This window comes from Austrofundulus limnaeus, unplaced genomic scaffold, assembly GCF_001266775.1.
Source record: "Austrofundulus limnaeus strain Quisiro unplaced genomic scaffold, Austrofundulus_limnaeus-1.0 Scaffold100, whole genome shotgun sequence".
Taxonomy (NCBI): Eukaryota; Metazoa; Chordata; class Actinopteri; order Cyprinodontiformes; family Rivulidae; genus Austrofundulus; species Austrofundulus limnaeus.
The window spans coordinates 301,443-317,297 of NW_013952502.1; the positions used below are offsets into that span (position 1 = coordinate 301,443).

Below are 15,855 nucleotides of genomic sequence, written 5' to 3' on the forward strand. Positions count from 1 at the left end.
GTATGTATGTATGTATGTATGTATGTATGTATGTATGTATATAATCCTGCAATTAAACCTCTGTTTTTGGTAAAATCCTACATGATTGAAACACCAGTTTGTTTGTTCTTTTTGGTCATCTGCTCAAGTTTCTTCAAATCAACGTGACAATTTTTGTGTGTCAGGCTTTAAGAGAAGCTTCTGCAGACAGAATTCTCATATTTCTCATTAGTGCAATATCAGACAGTAGACCAGTCAGGGTTATGTAGTTTAGTGCCTGCAAAATGCAAGTACACATAAAGCCACCAGAGGGCAACGACAAACAGTAAAACTTCAGGGCAGGAAAAAGTTGAAGCTCTTCAGCAGCCATGAACGACAACGAAACAAAATACTTTCTATGTCTTAACCTACATAATACATCCCCCAAACCCAACAAAAAATGAACCAGTGGGTGTGWGTGTGTTTTAACAAATGTGAGCCTGTTCTTAACTAATGCTTCACTAAAAATAAAACAGTAAAACATCTTTTAGTGCCTTAAAACACAAGGAATACGGCCACATTCAAAACTAAGGCAGAATGATGACCAGATAAATTATTAATGTGACAAGAACATGCTGCTCGAACCACATCTAATCAGGTTAAAATCCTTATTGAAGGTTAATAACAGCATGTTCAGAAAATTGCCTTATRGTGTGATTATATCAGTGCACCAGTGGATCTTACCAAACAGCTGGCAGACAGGAGGAAGGAGGACAGGAAGAGCCTGAACCGAYCTAGAAACAGGACCTGCTCATGAGACTTACATCGTGAAAACAACACTCAAAGTGATCACACTCAGACATGAAGACAGGGAATCACTGAAGAAAAAAATGTGTTTTTTCCCCTGAATGTTTACAGAAAAATATTTAAACAATATTCATTTTCCTTTTAACGGCATTAGCTTAGTCTCTGTCTTCATCTTAACCAGTCTACACACCTCCAACCATGAAGGGGGGAAAAAAAAAAATCACACTTCAACATTAAAGAAAGTTTACTTAAGGTTGTATACATCAGCCTACATCAGTGCTTTGTTTACATTGAGTTTGGGCCAGAATTTCACACCAAAAGTATTCAAACTGTGCCCTGTGACAGTTCCATATTACTTGCTTCATGTTTGGTTTCAAAGTTTGCAATGAGTGCATAATAAAAAAAATAATAATCTTATGAGTTTATGTGCATAAGGTCAAATAAAAATGCCTAACTTTGTARGAAAGGTGTCTAGATAAACTTTATGTTGGGTAATGTTAACTAAACCATCCCACAAAGAGGAGAATTGTTATCATCTGCCCAAAACTTTCTACTTAAAACCATAATCTTTTCCATCTTTGCTGGGATGCTGATCATTTCCATCCTTTGATGGTGTGAGGAGGCGTTGGATCAGGGGGAGCAGCATGGAGCAGGAGCTCTGTCAGCCCGTGTGGGAAGGAGCGAACTGAGGAGGCTCAGTGATGCTGAAGGGCTATAATAAAACCAGGACTCACATCATCATCACCATCATCGGAATTTGGAAAAAATAAAAAAATAAAAAGAAAATCGTAAAAGTCTTTCGCGCAGACTCTGCACGACTTTTCTTCTGCCGATGCCCGGAGATGTCTGCTGTCATCACTGCCCTGTAATCATGCGCTTTACTTTCTTTTTTATCTCGGCCAAAACTGCGGTTTCTGTCCAAACCAAACAATTGTGTCGACTGATGTTGGTGAACAACCTGAGCGGACTAAAGCAGTGACTTCACAAACATGGAGACCGTAACAGAAGTAAGTTCGCTTCTATTTCTGCTTCGAACATTAAAGTGAAAATATTAACCCTTTTTTTTTGCATTAAAGTCAACTTAACTGCCGTTATCCTTATTTCTTGAAAGTTAGCAAACAAATTACCAGCTCACCTGTACACTCTCCGCGCGCCCATTGGTGGTTAATTAGATTCTGCTTACGTAATTAAGCTGCGCGACACGAGAAGGTCGCGTGCTTGTAGTTTTTGGACGTTTGAGGGCTGTTTATTATGAGAAACGACGTCGCAGCAGTTAMGTTTTTATATATAATAATCTGTGTCGGTGGAGGTAAGGTCTTAATATCTTGATATTTATCGTCAGGTTGGAACCAGTTTGGTTTCAGTTTYAAACAGGTGTGTATTGAGTAGTTATAAAAACTTTAAAATAAACTAAAGCCAAACGAACTAAATACCTTGCTTCAATATTTCTGTCAGGAATCATGAAGTCATTTGCTCAATGAAAAAACAAATATTAAGTCAAAACGTGAGCAAAAACCTATTGGCTTTACATTCATTGATTTGGGTGAAAATCCAAAAGCTAACTAGGTCAAATTAACAGCAAAAAAGTGATTTACAATTTACATAATTAAAAAAATGTTTATGTAATGTTTGCTTGTTTGAACTTTAAGTATTTTTATTTTTGTCAGGTAAACTAAATCCAACGATTAATCAATATTAACTATTTTTGAACAATAAGTATTGTATTAAAAATTAAACACTTGTATTATTCTTTCATTTTTGTTTGTGTTTATTGTTAGTTTGTRTTAAGTCTTCATGGCAGACTGGTCTACATGATGAGCTCCAGTGTGCTCTTGTTTTTATGCATATTTAACATGTCCCAGGGGTGTGGGCTGGGATCGCAGGCAGATTGGACATGTATTTCTGTTTTTTCAGTTGCCATTGACAACATTGGCTGTGTGAGCTCGTGTACATTAGGCTACTTTTCCGACCCCTCATTATACTGCTGGGCAAAGTAGACCTCCCACATAATTACTATCATCAGGTAATACCTCAAGAATGCAACACCTAAAAAAACCTATTAATTTAATTAACAGTGAGATTGATGTTTTGTGTATGTTACATAAAACAGCACCTGCGTACTGATTTAACCCTCCTAACAGTTTCACTTGTTTTTACTTTAGCTCTGCAGCCATTGCGCTTTGTCAAACTGTGTTAGTCTTTTAGTGTTGAGGTCCCGTTTATCAAGGAAACATAGTCTAAAGCAGAGGCRTTCAGTCCTCGAGGACCACTATCCTGCATGTTTTAGAGGTTTCTCTGATTTGAATGAATGGGTGATCATTGAACATCTGTAAAAACTGAAGAGGTAATTCAGTCACTGAAGCAGGGAAACAAGCAAAACATGCAGGATGGTCTGGTCGTAACAGCGAGTTAGCTAACTGCCTTTTATGCTTCACATTTCACATAAAACTGGTTGATATTCAGGGTGACAAAATAAGATCTATACATAAATTTAGATCAAAGATAAACTAGAAAAATGTGGCGGCATCTCTAACAGTTTTTTTGTGTCTTGTTTGGCTTTGAAGTCTCATGGCAAAGGGGTTCGGAGAAAGAGTCGGTTTACAGGTTCGGACGGCAGCACTTCCTCTGACACGACAACCAACAGCCTCGTTCGCCAGGTAAGAATGGGACTAAAGTTTTTAATTTATTCGAACTTCTATTTATGTTTGCAGATGGAAAAACTTTGGGGATATACTTGTTACCTGCCCTTTTATCCTATTGGCAACATTTTTTTTTCTTTTGTTGTGTTTTTTTTTTTCTTGGACCATTAAGAATATTTTTGTAAAAACCTGGCAGTAAAATGAGCTCAACTTTGATCATCATCATCCATCATGGATAAGATGTGCATTGCAGCGAAAGCCTTCTGTAAACACTTTTCGGGTACAGTGTGTTGAGTGGAAGTCTGTCATCTGAGCTGCATCCTCAGTGCTTTGACCGAAGCTCCCTGTTAAAACACAGACCCTCTGAAGAACACATTCAGCCAGTCTGTTCTTTGTTGTGCAGACCTGCGATGGGGACAGGATGAACTGGGTTAAGGATGTGCGCTCCTGAATGTTTTTGCCTTTTTTGGAGGAGGCTCGGCTTGCCTCGTCTTTGGCACAGCAGAGCAATGGGAAGCTGGAGGAGATGAGAACAAAGTGGCACCTCTTACGTGACTGTCTGCTTCGTCTCAAGGCTGCAGAGATCCTTTCGTCAGGCTATTAAAGCTCAGTGAGAAATCGCCAGATTTTAACACCACCCTCTGGAGCTTATTGTCTAAATATTGTCTCAAAATGAGGAGTCAATACTTCAAAAAATGTCTTCAAGTTGTGCCACAGTCATCAGAATCTGCATAATACTGAGTGCCACAGAAATCCGAGAGCATTTAGGAATATAAACATGGGGTCAGCGAGGACCGTGAATGCCGAGCAAAAAAAATTCCCTTCAAATATTTTCTCCTCGATAGCTCCAGAAAAAAACAGACGTTCCAGTAACGACTCCTCTGTTTGGATAACAATGTAAATACGGTGTTAACAGAACAGCTGTTTTAACCCGACCTCATTCTCTTCTCATTTGTGCTGCCATTCACGTCATTTTCACATTTTAACACAAAAATAACAATCATTTCAAAACTGTAAAGCTAGCACGTCATTTTAAAGTGTTGTAATCTATGTTTGCTTTTGTTTTCGTGCCTGTCTTACCATTTCTTACAGTCCTTACATACTTGTAGGCATCTGTGTCGCTGTGTGATTAATCCAAGCATCCACGTTGTTCCAGTAACTTCTTATGAGCAGCGCTTTAAAGACAGAATTACTCATGCTCCCACAGATAGAGGGGGCAGGGGGCAGACAGGGTGGGCTGTGAGGGAGAGAGAGAGAGAGAGGAGAGATGCTCCTTTCGGTCATGACCTGATGCCCGAGGGGAGTGTGGAGGAGGCTGGGAAGGATGGAGGCTCAGGCCAGACTGCTCAACCGTGGGAGTGGAGAGGTCAGTGTTTACTGAAGCTCAGCACTCCACTGAGAAGGCAAAAGGCTAGAACTGTCACAGACTTGGCAGCAAACTTAAACAATCTCAGGTGAATGGTTTAATGTTTAGACGGAGGTGGTTCAGTTCTGCTTTTAGTTTGGCTGTCAGTAGATGGTATGAGTGAAACTTGTGGAGCTTGTAAAACTTTGCTACAGGAAAGTAGTTCTGTCTTCACAATGCTTTTATGCTCAGTTAAATCTCTTTAGGCCTTTTTTCAGTAACCTATTAGTCCTTAACATTACTAATGGTTTTGGACACTTATTAAAACAAACACCTGGGGGCAACACAGTAGAAATTAGGAATGTTGAGCAGTTCAAACAGTAGTTTATGTAACTCAGAACATATCTCAAATTAACCTCCTGCAGCTTCCCACTCTTGTTTTGTGAATGCAAATTATTCCACCAAGTTTCCCACTTCTCTGTTCTCAGCCTCCTGTTTATTTCACTTATACAAGTATSTCATGATGTCTCCCACACTAATGTAAATCACAGCTGTACATTAAGGCTGTAAAACATGGATTTAATGAAGAAGACTGAGAGTGTGTGGTAAAGACAAAGCTTTTTCTTTACCCCAGTGATGCTAACATGTTTATTACCACCTTACCATAGATTMTTTGCTTGAATCAGGACAAGAAAACATTTACAAAAGCAAAATTTTAGAAAAACTAGGACTCATTTTTATTCCTATCAAATCTGACAGCTCCGTTGTTTTCATCTTTTCATATGTATAATTATTGGTGTTATAGAGGGACTGCTAATTTTTAGAGTTTAAATATTATCCCTGAAGTAAATTTATTTATAATTTATGGTAATTATATACAATTATTAGTATCAAACAGCAGGAGTTATGTCTGTATTTAAAACTTAGAGTAAAATATGGCACCTGGAAGCCGTTTACTGTTTGATGTGGCATCACCGTTGCACTAGGCTGCCATCTTGTGGTAAAACACATAAACATGTCTGTTTTAACTGAAAAAAAAAATATATATATATAATTATTTAGATTTTATATAAAAGATAATTCTTTATATTTATTTATATCAGTAATCAGTTTATTGTGACTATTCTAAAGGAATCATTTCAATTCACACTTAAGTCATTGCAGCAGAACTTCTGAAGCATCATTTTAATCTTTGGAATATTTTTGCGGATATGTGGCGTCACATCGTTCTCTTCTAGGTCCTTTCATTTGCTGTTTTTGAACCCCATAAATACTGGAGGCAGTATGTGAATTTGACCAGTTTCAATTCAGATTGCACATCTCCTGTTGTCTGTTAGGGATCAATACTTTTATCCATAATTGATTTTGATTTATTCAATACAATCTGCTGGCTTCCATAGATTAATTGTTGTTCTTTTTCTTTTCTTTTCTTTTTTTTGTACAGTGCCCCAAGATAATATTACTTGGCGCTATATAAATAAACTAAACAGAAATGAATTGAACCAGATTAAGCCATCAAATGTGATGCAACACACATTATTTTACATTATTTTTGAGTTTTTCTGATTTAAGAATATGATATTTTAGAATACGTTACAATAAAATACAGCAGATTCTCACWCATGATAGGCTTCGTAACGCTAACAATAAATTCCACAGCTATTTTAAACACAAACCTTTCCATCACATTTGATGGTTCCTGCAGTGTTTTTGTAAATCGGTAGGTTGAGTGACGGCTGATTCTAGAAGGGCACACTCTTTGACAAGTTAACTGATACAGGACTCATTTCTCACTGAAACACCCTCAMTTCAGTTGATTATGTTGTCTTTCCATTACAGGTGACACATGTCAGCCTGTGAAATATTGGCTGCAAAAAACTTTAAAGCTGCTGAAAGATGATAGGAGACCGTAGGCTTGAAGTGAAATACAGATACTTCAATTGATAGCCACATATCTTCACAGAGACAGCAGACATTGTGTTGATTTGTTACAGCAATGTTCCTCATATTAAAGCTCCAGTGTGTGAAATGGACTTCAGTCAAAATGGAGAAGAACTTCTTAAACTGGACTTTATTTGAAATTAGCTTGTTACCCCCTTGATAAATTTGTTAAAATTAAAATAAATTCAGTAATGGCAAATCTTTGAAATTATAGTGATTTAATCAGAATAGTTTTCACAATAGTTTTCATCGGCTTAAAACAGCTGCATGAAACTAACAGTTTTCATACTTTCTTTGCTTTACTTATAAGATACTTTTAATTAACTCATTTTGTTGTTTTGTACATAACTTTTGTTGCAGACCTGCTATTTTTGTCATTTTCAATTTTTGGTTTGACAGTTTCAAACACTGACATGTTCCCAAATGATTTTCTTATAAACGAGAGAGCAAGTGATGCTGAAAGGAAGAAGCAGGTAAAGATAATGGATGGATGGATGGATGGATGGATGGATGGATGGATGGATGGATGGATGGATAAATAAATAAATGATAGGTGTTCATTTGGGAATTATATAGACTCGGGCTGAAGGCAGGGGTATTACTTTGAATTTGTCATTACAAACAACCTCAGTTCATATTTATTTTGCCAATAAAACAATGTCTAAGGTGATCGATGATCTTTATCATGTCGACTTTTTAAAGGCATTGTTTTAAGTTGTAGATGAACTTTATCCCTGAAGATTTTGCTGTTCAAACTGAATTAAAATCACTTCCATTTAGACATTTAGAACACATGATGCATTAGATTATATACTAATTAGTAAAGCCATGCAAATTATTTTGAATTGGATTTATAAAGACTTTATGAAGCTAGGTTGTCTGAAAGGCATTTTGAGCTTATTGCTAATTAGCTTTAATCACTTACTTTATAAATCCTTCTGCTCAGAACACACAGTATGGGTGGAGGAAGCCCAATAAGGTTGCTCCATCATTTACAGATTGCATAACATTGAGGATCTGATCAAAAATGACTTTGGTAAACTGGTCAAGTTTATTCACTTTTTAAAAAATATCGTACTGTTTTTCGTGGTTTGTCAAAAGGTTGTGTAGTACTGGGAAAATCATTACTCCATCTGCATTCTCACCGCATGAACAGTGCGGCGTTGAATACTGAAACATGAGATTTAATGATGTCCACCTGACAGACTGAACCTAATCGTTCATTTTGTTGTGGGAAGACATGAATGAAGAGAAGGTGTGTGTTGCACATGCATGACTTCTCTCTGCAGTAGCAGCATAGCTGAGCTTGGACTTTGCCTTTTTCTTGAGAAACATGCAGTGTTTTTGTATCAATACAGCRCAGTATTCGTAGCAACCATTCTGCCCTAATTATCCACGTAGAGTAAGTATGGTGATGCAATATAAATCAGGACTAAGTGATGAGATGAAAAGGAGAGAGAAAAGAGAGAACAGTAAAAAAGAGGACAAGAGTAAAAGGCAGAAAGTCAATGTCAGTGTGAAGCTTTTAAACTGATCATTAAATGAAAGAAAAAGAGCAGAACTGGTGAGCATGGACTTGTTCTCWATCAGAATGCAGGGGAAAGCGGTCAGTAGAGGACACCTATAACTCCACCCCCTCCCCATGCCGAGAAGGAACTTGTGTGTGATGATGAGTGTGTCTAAATCTACTCTCAGTTAAACGGCAGAGCCAGCCTGCGACTGCCACAGCACAGCAGCGCCGCAGAGGATTTGGCAGCACAGAAGATGTGCTGGAGAGCGTACAGATTTGGGAGCAGCGTAAACAGTTTAGATGTGCACCTCGCTGTCAGCCGGCGGGCACCTTGMTGTGACAGTCTGACAGATGAGTTGTACATGGGAGGACCAGAATCTGACTTCCTGATTCTGCAGAAGTAGGAAGCTCCTGGATACAACAGTTGTTCACTGCCTGGATTCTGTACTCCTTTCAAGGTTTTTTTCCCCCCGCCACCCCTTGTCATGCCTGCATCACCGTGGGCCAAGTCTGCAGGCATGGATCAAGGCTGAATTTGTCAATGTCGCTGCCTGACAGGGAGTCTTGTGAGACGGCCGCCCACTTCTCCCCTCCCTGGTCCCCTTCATGCCGTGCTGTGGGCTGGGCCATCGCCGGAGAGCAGAGCTTCCATATGTGAGTTTTTAGCTGTGATGCTGGCCTCTCACAGGAGTTTGAAAACAAAATGTGCGTCTGTGTGTGAGAGATTAAGAAGCTGATAAAACCTAAAGGTTTCATTCATTAGGTGCAGACAGAATGTCCTTTTTGAAAATATTTATTTTATGAGCTTTACTGCATGAATAATTGAACATGTTCCCTGGAATATCAGAGCTGCTTCGTTCAGTACATCTGAGGATTACTGTTTTATGGTCTACTGTCAAAAAGATCTACCTGAAATATGTGCATTGCTTAAAGTTTCCTGCAGTGATGTTTTCCCTGAAAATTTCAGCTGGTCATAATAAATGTTTCATTATTTAAAAAAAATGATTCCAGCCTTTGCACAAAGAGCTGAGGTGTTTATGTCTTGAAGTACAGTGTGTTTGTGTGTTGTTATTGCAGGCACAAGCTCAATGGACAGTTTGACTTTATAGGGTTTGCTGTTTTGTTTCACTTGTCTTTTGTGTTTTGCTTTCTGGAATTACAAGTCCAATTGGGCTTTTATGCTTAGTAAAATACATTAATAAATTAAATTAGCATATTTTTCTATTGAATTTGTTTAAAAAATGAGCATTTTTCATAGTTTTTTTTCTTAGTTTGCTGATGTTTCTGCAACACATTTTATTTATAATTCAAATAGACAGATAGTTACTGCTTATTGTGGTCTGTTAGACTGTAGTGCTGGGAATGAGGGTGTTTTCCCTTTTTTCTTGTAATTTTTCAGTACTGCGGATGACGACATTTTGGGTTAATTTTGAGTTTACCACTAGGTGGCCATGTTACACTTTTACTTTCACACACATGCAAGCCCACATACACAATAAATGCATTAACAATCCAGTCACAGACACAAAGAAAATGCCTCATCATCAAGATACTAAAAATGTGGGGAAAGTGGGGGTTATTTGGAAAATTTCTTGTTCCATTGCTTAGAATGAGTTGTGCTGCCATCTTTACTGATGAGGCAGTAGGTCACTGATTATGAGGACATTATGTTCGGAACACTTAGATTGTTTAAACAGATCACAAAATAAGGCTTTCAGCATCAGTAATGCAGTTGTTTCATCTTAAATTTGTTGCTTATCCAGTTTTCTAACAAAATAAAAATGTATCTGTCTAATGCAGACACAGTGAGCAAAAAAACTTCACCTTTTTAATTTAAAACAATCTGCTAAGAAAATACGCAGATTGCTGAGAAAACAAACAAAAAGAACCAACTACTTTACATAATAAATGGCAGGACTGACTCATTAAAACCTATTCTGTCAAGAATTGTGGATTTTAAATGGTCCAGTCTTGATTGGAAGAAAGCCTTATTTCCAGGTATTTTATAGAATGGAAAATATTGTGCAGACTCCTGTGTTTGGTTACACATTTTGGTTTGTGTGACACAATATTTACTGTCCAGCTGAGTAAGTTTCAATGTAAGTGATGAGTGGATTAGTGCAGGACCAGATGTTGAAACACCACACAGGAGCTTTTAAGGTCCATGAGTGAGGTGAGTGCATGAAAACAAATGTGCGCCCTGGCAGAGGATCTCTGGCAAGCGTGTGTTTGTTTAATGACTATGCGAAAAGGAAGCATGCTGAATTTAATACAACGACTACGGTTAAAGTTGGAGCTTTTTTGGCAGAGGGAAGTGCGGGACTGAACTTGCGAGGACCCCAGCTGCCGTGACACGGTGCGCTTTCTATGACACTCTTCTCACATGTTTCCAATATGGAGCACCAAACCACCGATTTGCATCTGAAATGGGGCAGAACACAATTCTGCTCTGGATGGAATGTGAAGCATGGAAACCAAGCCGGATGGCACTCCGTCTGACAGACTGAGTATCCAATCCAAGGCTCTCCCCACAGAAAGTCAGCTAATTGAAGACAGCAGGCCTACTTTATTCCCCAATTTGTGTTTTAGGCTTTCCTGCCTACTGTGATGCAGCGACAGAAACCTGAATCTGAGTCAGTTGGACAACACCAGAGCAGAGTTATTCAGTTGTAAAATAGTGCYGTATGGGCTATAAACATAATTTTATAAAGATATTGTTCATGTCAACAACTTTTAAAGATTAAAGACTCTCACAAAATCTGGAGAAATAATAATGCTACGTATAAATAAATACACACAAACATGCAGGCAAACCCTTATCGCCATTTCACCCCCTGTGGTGAGGGAGAAAGATGATTGAGTATTGTAGTAAATTAGCTGCCATTTAACTTTTGCTTACAGTAGCACAGAAAGCGACAATAAAACTGAATTTAATATGAAAGTTTTATACGTTTTTGACCAAAAACAAACAAAAAAAGTGTTGCTTGTTCCCAAAGGGCAGCACTGTGGTGCGGGTGGTCCTGAGCAGCACATTGGATAGTTTTAAGATATTAATATGTCTTTGAAGCTCTTGTGGGCCACATAAAATGCTGTGGCAGGCCATGTTTGGCCCATGGTCCTTTAATTTGACGTGCAATAGCCCTTTAAGCCTCTCCTTCTGTTTTTACATAATTAAGTCATCATTTTGTAGCTCCTGTGTTCTGTTCAGGGTCACAGGGGGCTCGAAACTATCCCAACTGTCATCAGGCAAGAGTCGTAGTTCACCTTAAACATACTGCCAGTCCATCACAGGGGCAACACAGAGACAGAAAACCATACATGAACACACTTATTCCTTCAAGTCATTATGCAAACCACCACATGTGTGCCATATGTGAAAGGAAACCTTTTACTTAAATGTAAAATATGCTCTAAAACTAGATTTTAATGCCTTGGAGGGTTTAAAAAGTTATGAAATCTCTCCCTAAAATGACATAYATTTTCTTACAAAACTTTCCAGATTTGACTAAAACCTGAAATTCAAACCAAATGGGTGTACTCAGAGAAAACTGACTAGACAATGATGTCATATTCAGCAGGTTGTTCTTGGTTTTTTTTTTATTAGATATAGAAAATAATTAGAGTAACACCTTCCCTGCTTGAGCTGTAAAGTTTTTATTTCTTGTTTAGTGGTTAGGAASAATGAGGAAGGTAAACATGTTGGTGTATTACACACACTGGTGTCAGTTTCAACTGACAGTAGATTTTCTGTGAGCAAGTGGTGAGTTAAGCTCTCATGGCAAAAGTGTGAGCTGGAATTCCCAGTTTTCCAGACACTGGGAGGAATGCCCAGAGAGGAGTGTCCAGCCAGCMCAGAGTCGACTGGGACAGGGTTTCTCCTTGGCAGCAATTGAACATTTCTTCACTTTTCCAGAGTATGTAGAAATTTCCGGAAACTGCAGGTAATTGGTCACAAAGGCCCTCAGGAATGTCTCAGATTTAAGTGGCTTTTATTTATTAATTTTTTTTACTGCTTTTACATCAACTGACACATCACTKGAATGGAAAGTGTGATATATATCTGTGGAGGTATTTTGTAGAATACAGCTCAACTCCAGGCTGGAAACRCTGATGTCATACAGATCTTGTCATTGATCCCAAATCATTTACGGCTGTCTGAGTTTCATACTACCTCACCAGTTTGGAAACAGTGAAATCATGGATGTTTTATGTGAAAGTGACTGATGAGGGTTGGATCATACCATAATGTTATTTATGTTGTTGGTAAATCCATCACCTAGTGATCCATGAATCCTTACCATTTTAATATACGTGGTTCAAAACGTTATGTCATGCAGTAACTGTCAATAACTTTATTTTTTGAGGGATAACATAATTTGGTAATTTTTCTTCAGTTTAAGTCTAGTTATTCTCTATTAGGTTTAAACTSTTTAGGCTAACATACTGGTGACTCACATTTTTACTCATATTTAATATTCACCATGTCTCTAAAAACATTTTTCTGACTGCRTTCTGTGTAAATTGTTCCCTGTAATCACTGGCAAACAATCTGAAATTTGTGTTGAGGTGGACACCTTTGCATACAGTAGTTTAGGCTCTTACCTTGGGGCAGGACACTCAGGCCAAACAGAGCATCACTGAAAACAGGAGCAGATGTTCTTTTGGGCCAATTAACAACAGAAAGAGGGAGACAACCTTGTTCACCTGAGGAGGGCTGTTGATATGCACGCAGAATGAGTTAGGTTGACAGGCATAGATCAGGAGCTGTGTATTGTTTTAGTTTAAGTTTTAAATGTATTATTTGTATTGTGGTTTGATCTTTGGTTTAGGGCTGAAAAATATTAGGAAAACCTGTGATGTGTGATAACAGTGCTTAAAATTGCAATGACAATAAGATTTGTGATAAATGAACAAATACATGCTGTAAGTATGTAGTCCTTCTACTCTGGGGTCAGAGCAAAAAAAATAAATAAAAGAAAAAAAACTTGTCATTTTCATCCCAGCATGATTTTTTAAATATATATAAAGAGATCTATCAAATTGGCTAAATGCATGAAGAGCTCCATTTGATTGGTGAAATACTTCAAGCTTTCGTCTGAGTGACAAAACACAAAAATGCAACCATTTGTTGCAGTTTGTGCAGTTTTTTGTACATGCATATATTGCACAAGCGGTTATCGCGATGACGATAAATTTTCTACATATTGTGCAGCCCTACTTTGGTTTATTTTTTAATCAGCTGGTATTCAGTTGTCCACAAGCTAAAATAAATACAAGCTTTAATTTAAAACCAAAAAAAGTTCATACTAGGCCAGAGAGTAAAGCAACTTCTGAGAGAAAAGAAACCAAAAAAAAAAAAAAAGGCAAGAGAGCTGCTGAGCGTTTTCTTACTATCTGCCATGGTATTTGTCTCTTAACGAAGACGTGCCATGACAACAGATACCATCTAGACAAGAAGATGCACCCCTGAGAGAAGGAAGGTGGAAAGAGGAGGAGAAAAAGAGGAGCGACATTGGGAAGAGAGTGGAGATGAGTGGACAAGRACCTTACAGCAGATAAAAGGTTAAGAGATGCACCACTACCCTCTGTTTATTTAGTCATTATTATCTGTATTTATCAGCAGTGAGCTGTGTTTGGTCTTAGAGACTCCGTATGTTCGTCCTAATACTTCTGTAAGCTCACCCTCAGGAGCTGGCCACGGTGATCTGCTCCCTGATTGGGCACACGCCATGGCTCATCAGGGCGGGGTTAAAGCTGCACAAATGTTTCATATTCATACTAAGCTTGAATTCATAATCAGTCCATCAGTTTACTGAGGACTGTCGGCAGGAAAAGTCTTGCAGTTGGCTGGACCTGATTTTATTTTATTATTATATATATATATTTTTGCCTTGTGAAGAAAAAACCCTGCAAACTTTCTCATTCCTCGTCTGCATGTAGTGAGATGGGACTCTTCACTCATGCTGGATTCAGGCAGAACAAAATTGGCGGGCTTGCTTGTTTGCAGGACAGATGATGACTTATGGAGGAGCTTGACGTGCTCTCAGCCATCACTCCTGACCCCACTGAGACCTGCTCATGAAACAGGCCGTGGGGCTGAAATCTGCTGAGGAGGGGGGCACCTCTCACCACGTTACTGGCCTGCACTTGCTGCCATGATCAAACAAAACAAGAATAAAAATGTCTCATGGGTAAGTGAGGTGTGTGTGTGTGGATGGGATCAGTTTGGCTCCTTGTTTGTGTTTGATCCGAGCAGCTAAGTCTACATGGCATTTTGCGTCATGATTGATACGATTTTCTGGTTCAACATATTATGTTGGGACGGTGCATTATCATTGATTTTATTTTATTTTATTATGTTTCTGAATCCAYTGGCTAGTCCAGAGGATGGATAGAGATTTAGATATTATGTAACTACAAGCTATACATGCCTACTATCTGAAATCTGCTCACCGGTCTGCTGAAACTGCTGTGTTACAAGAAATACAACCGGAGTTCAAAATGAACTTTTAGAAAAAAATAAATAATAATAAATTTTAAAAAAACTTGTGTTCAAAAGAGTAATAAAATCCAAGCTGATACATCAGCATTTCCTGTCATGATGACACAGGCTTTTTAATTTTTGTGCATCTGATATCTGAATCTTTGCCAGTGCAGCCGGATCAGGGCAGATTATGGTGAGAGTGGCTTTGCCATGGATGAAATCAGCTACTTGGGAAGAGAGAGTTGGGGGCAGGGAATAAAGCTTTATAGTATGGAGTTACTGTTTACTACTGAATACACTTTCTGTTTGTCTGTCTTTGGACATTTTCTCTATTTGATTACTTGCTGTCAGGTATAACTCAGCTTTATTTAAGCAGCACTTAATGCAAATGTGACTCAAAGTGCTTAACAAAGCAAAGCAGACATTAAAGTAAAACAAAATAAAAAAGCAACATTATATTTGTATGATGGTCGCATTGCTGTACCATGTTCACAAGTGTCTGATAGTTAAAATATTTTGTCCAGTATAGTGTACTTGTGCACATGTGCATAGGAGATGTACTTATGTGTTTTCCTCCGGAGGGAAACATTGCTCCACTTTCCATCAACACAACCATATGGCACATATGTCATGCTGCTGCTTTCAGGTTCATTGTCCTCACACTGAACCTGAATGTTCCTGCATGCAAAGAGCTGAAATGTTAAAAGCACGCGATCCTACTGAAATAATGAAATGCTTTGTCTGTCGTTACAGAGGAGAATATTCCAAATTTGCCGTTAGTTGCTTACTTTAACTCTCTCTGAAAGGCAAATGCTAATGTTTTTGTGTGCGAATGTGTGACTGTTATAATATCTCGTGATGCTCTGGATGGATTTTCATGAAACTCTCAGAATGTCTTTCCCACAACATAAAGCTTAGRTGGAGATACTTTATTAATGAAAATGGAACAAATAGAATGAAAGAAACTGGCTCACACTAAGACTCACATTAGCTTCATTTTGCTAAATTTGCTTAGTTTATGTCAGGGCTATTCAACTATCACTCCAGGGGCCACAAAGCCAACAACTTGGGGGCCTGACATCTGGGGGATGGGGGGAGAGGGTGCCCATTAATGGTAGGAAACACTGCAGCATGTAACAGAAAAAGCTATTTTTTTTTTACTTTTTAATAT

General features: G+C 38.3%; 1 protein-coding gene and 1 long non-coding RNA gene across 7 annotated transcripts in view; one reads left to right on the plus strand and one right to left on the minus strand.

Annotated features, from left to right (window-relative positions):
* LOC106520971 (uncharacterized) overlaps positions 1 to 1,944 on the minus strand; it is a 17,104-nt gene extending 15,160 nt beyond the window's left edge. For both annotated transcript variants that reach the window (XR_001310607.1, XR_001310608.1), the window contains exons 1-2: positions 1,901 to 1,944; positions 703 to 765 (exon numbers count right to left, since the gene is read on the minus strand). This is a non-coding gene — a long non-coding RNA (uncharacterized LOC106520971). The remainder of the gene's footprint in view (positions 1 to 702; positions 766 to 1,900) is intronic.
* The window catches only part of cacnb2a (calcium channel, voltage-dependent, beta 2a), a 55,309-nt gene continuing 40,829 nt past the window's right edge, over positions 1,376 to 15,855 (plus strand). For 2 of the 5 annotated variants that reach the window (XM_014013311.1, XM_014013313.1), the window contains exons 1-2: positions 1,377 to 1,772; positions 3,330 to 3,422. In XM_014013311.1, the coding sequence (XP_013868765.1) occupies positions 1,755 to 1,772; positions 3,330 to 3,422 (111 nt within the window). In that variant the 5' untranslated portion in view covers positions 1,377 to 1,754. Of the gene's footprint in view, positions 1,773 to 3,329; positions 3,423 to 8,791; positions 8,855 to 14,044; positions 14,392 to 15,855 lie in introns of those variants that run through there. The other 3 variants (XM_014013306.1, XM_014013308.1, XM_014013309.1) reach the window with 3 other exon arrangements.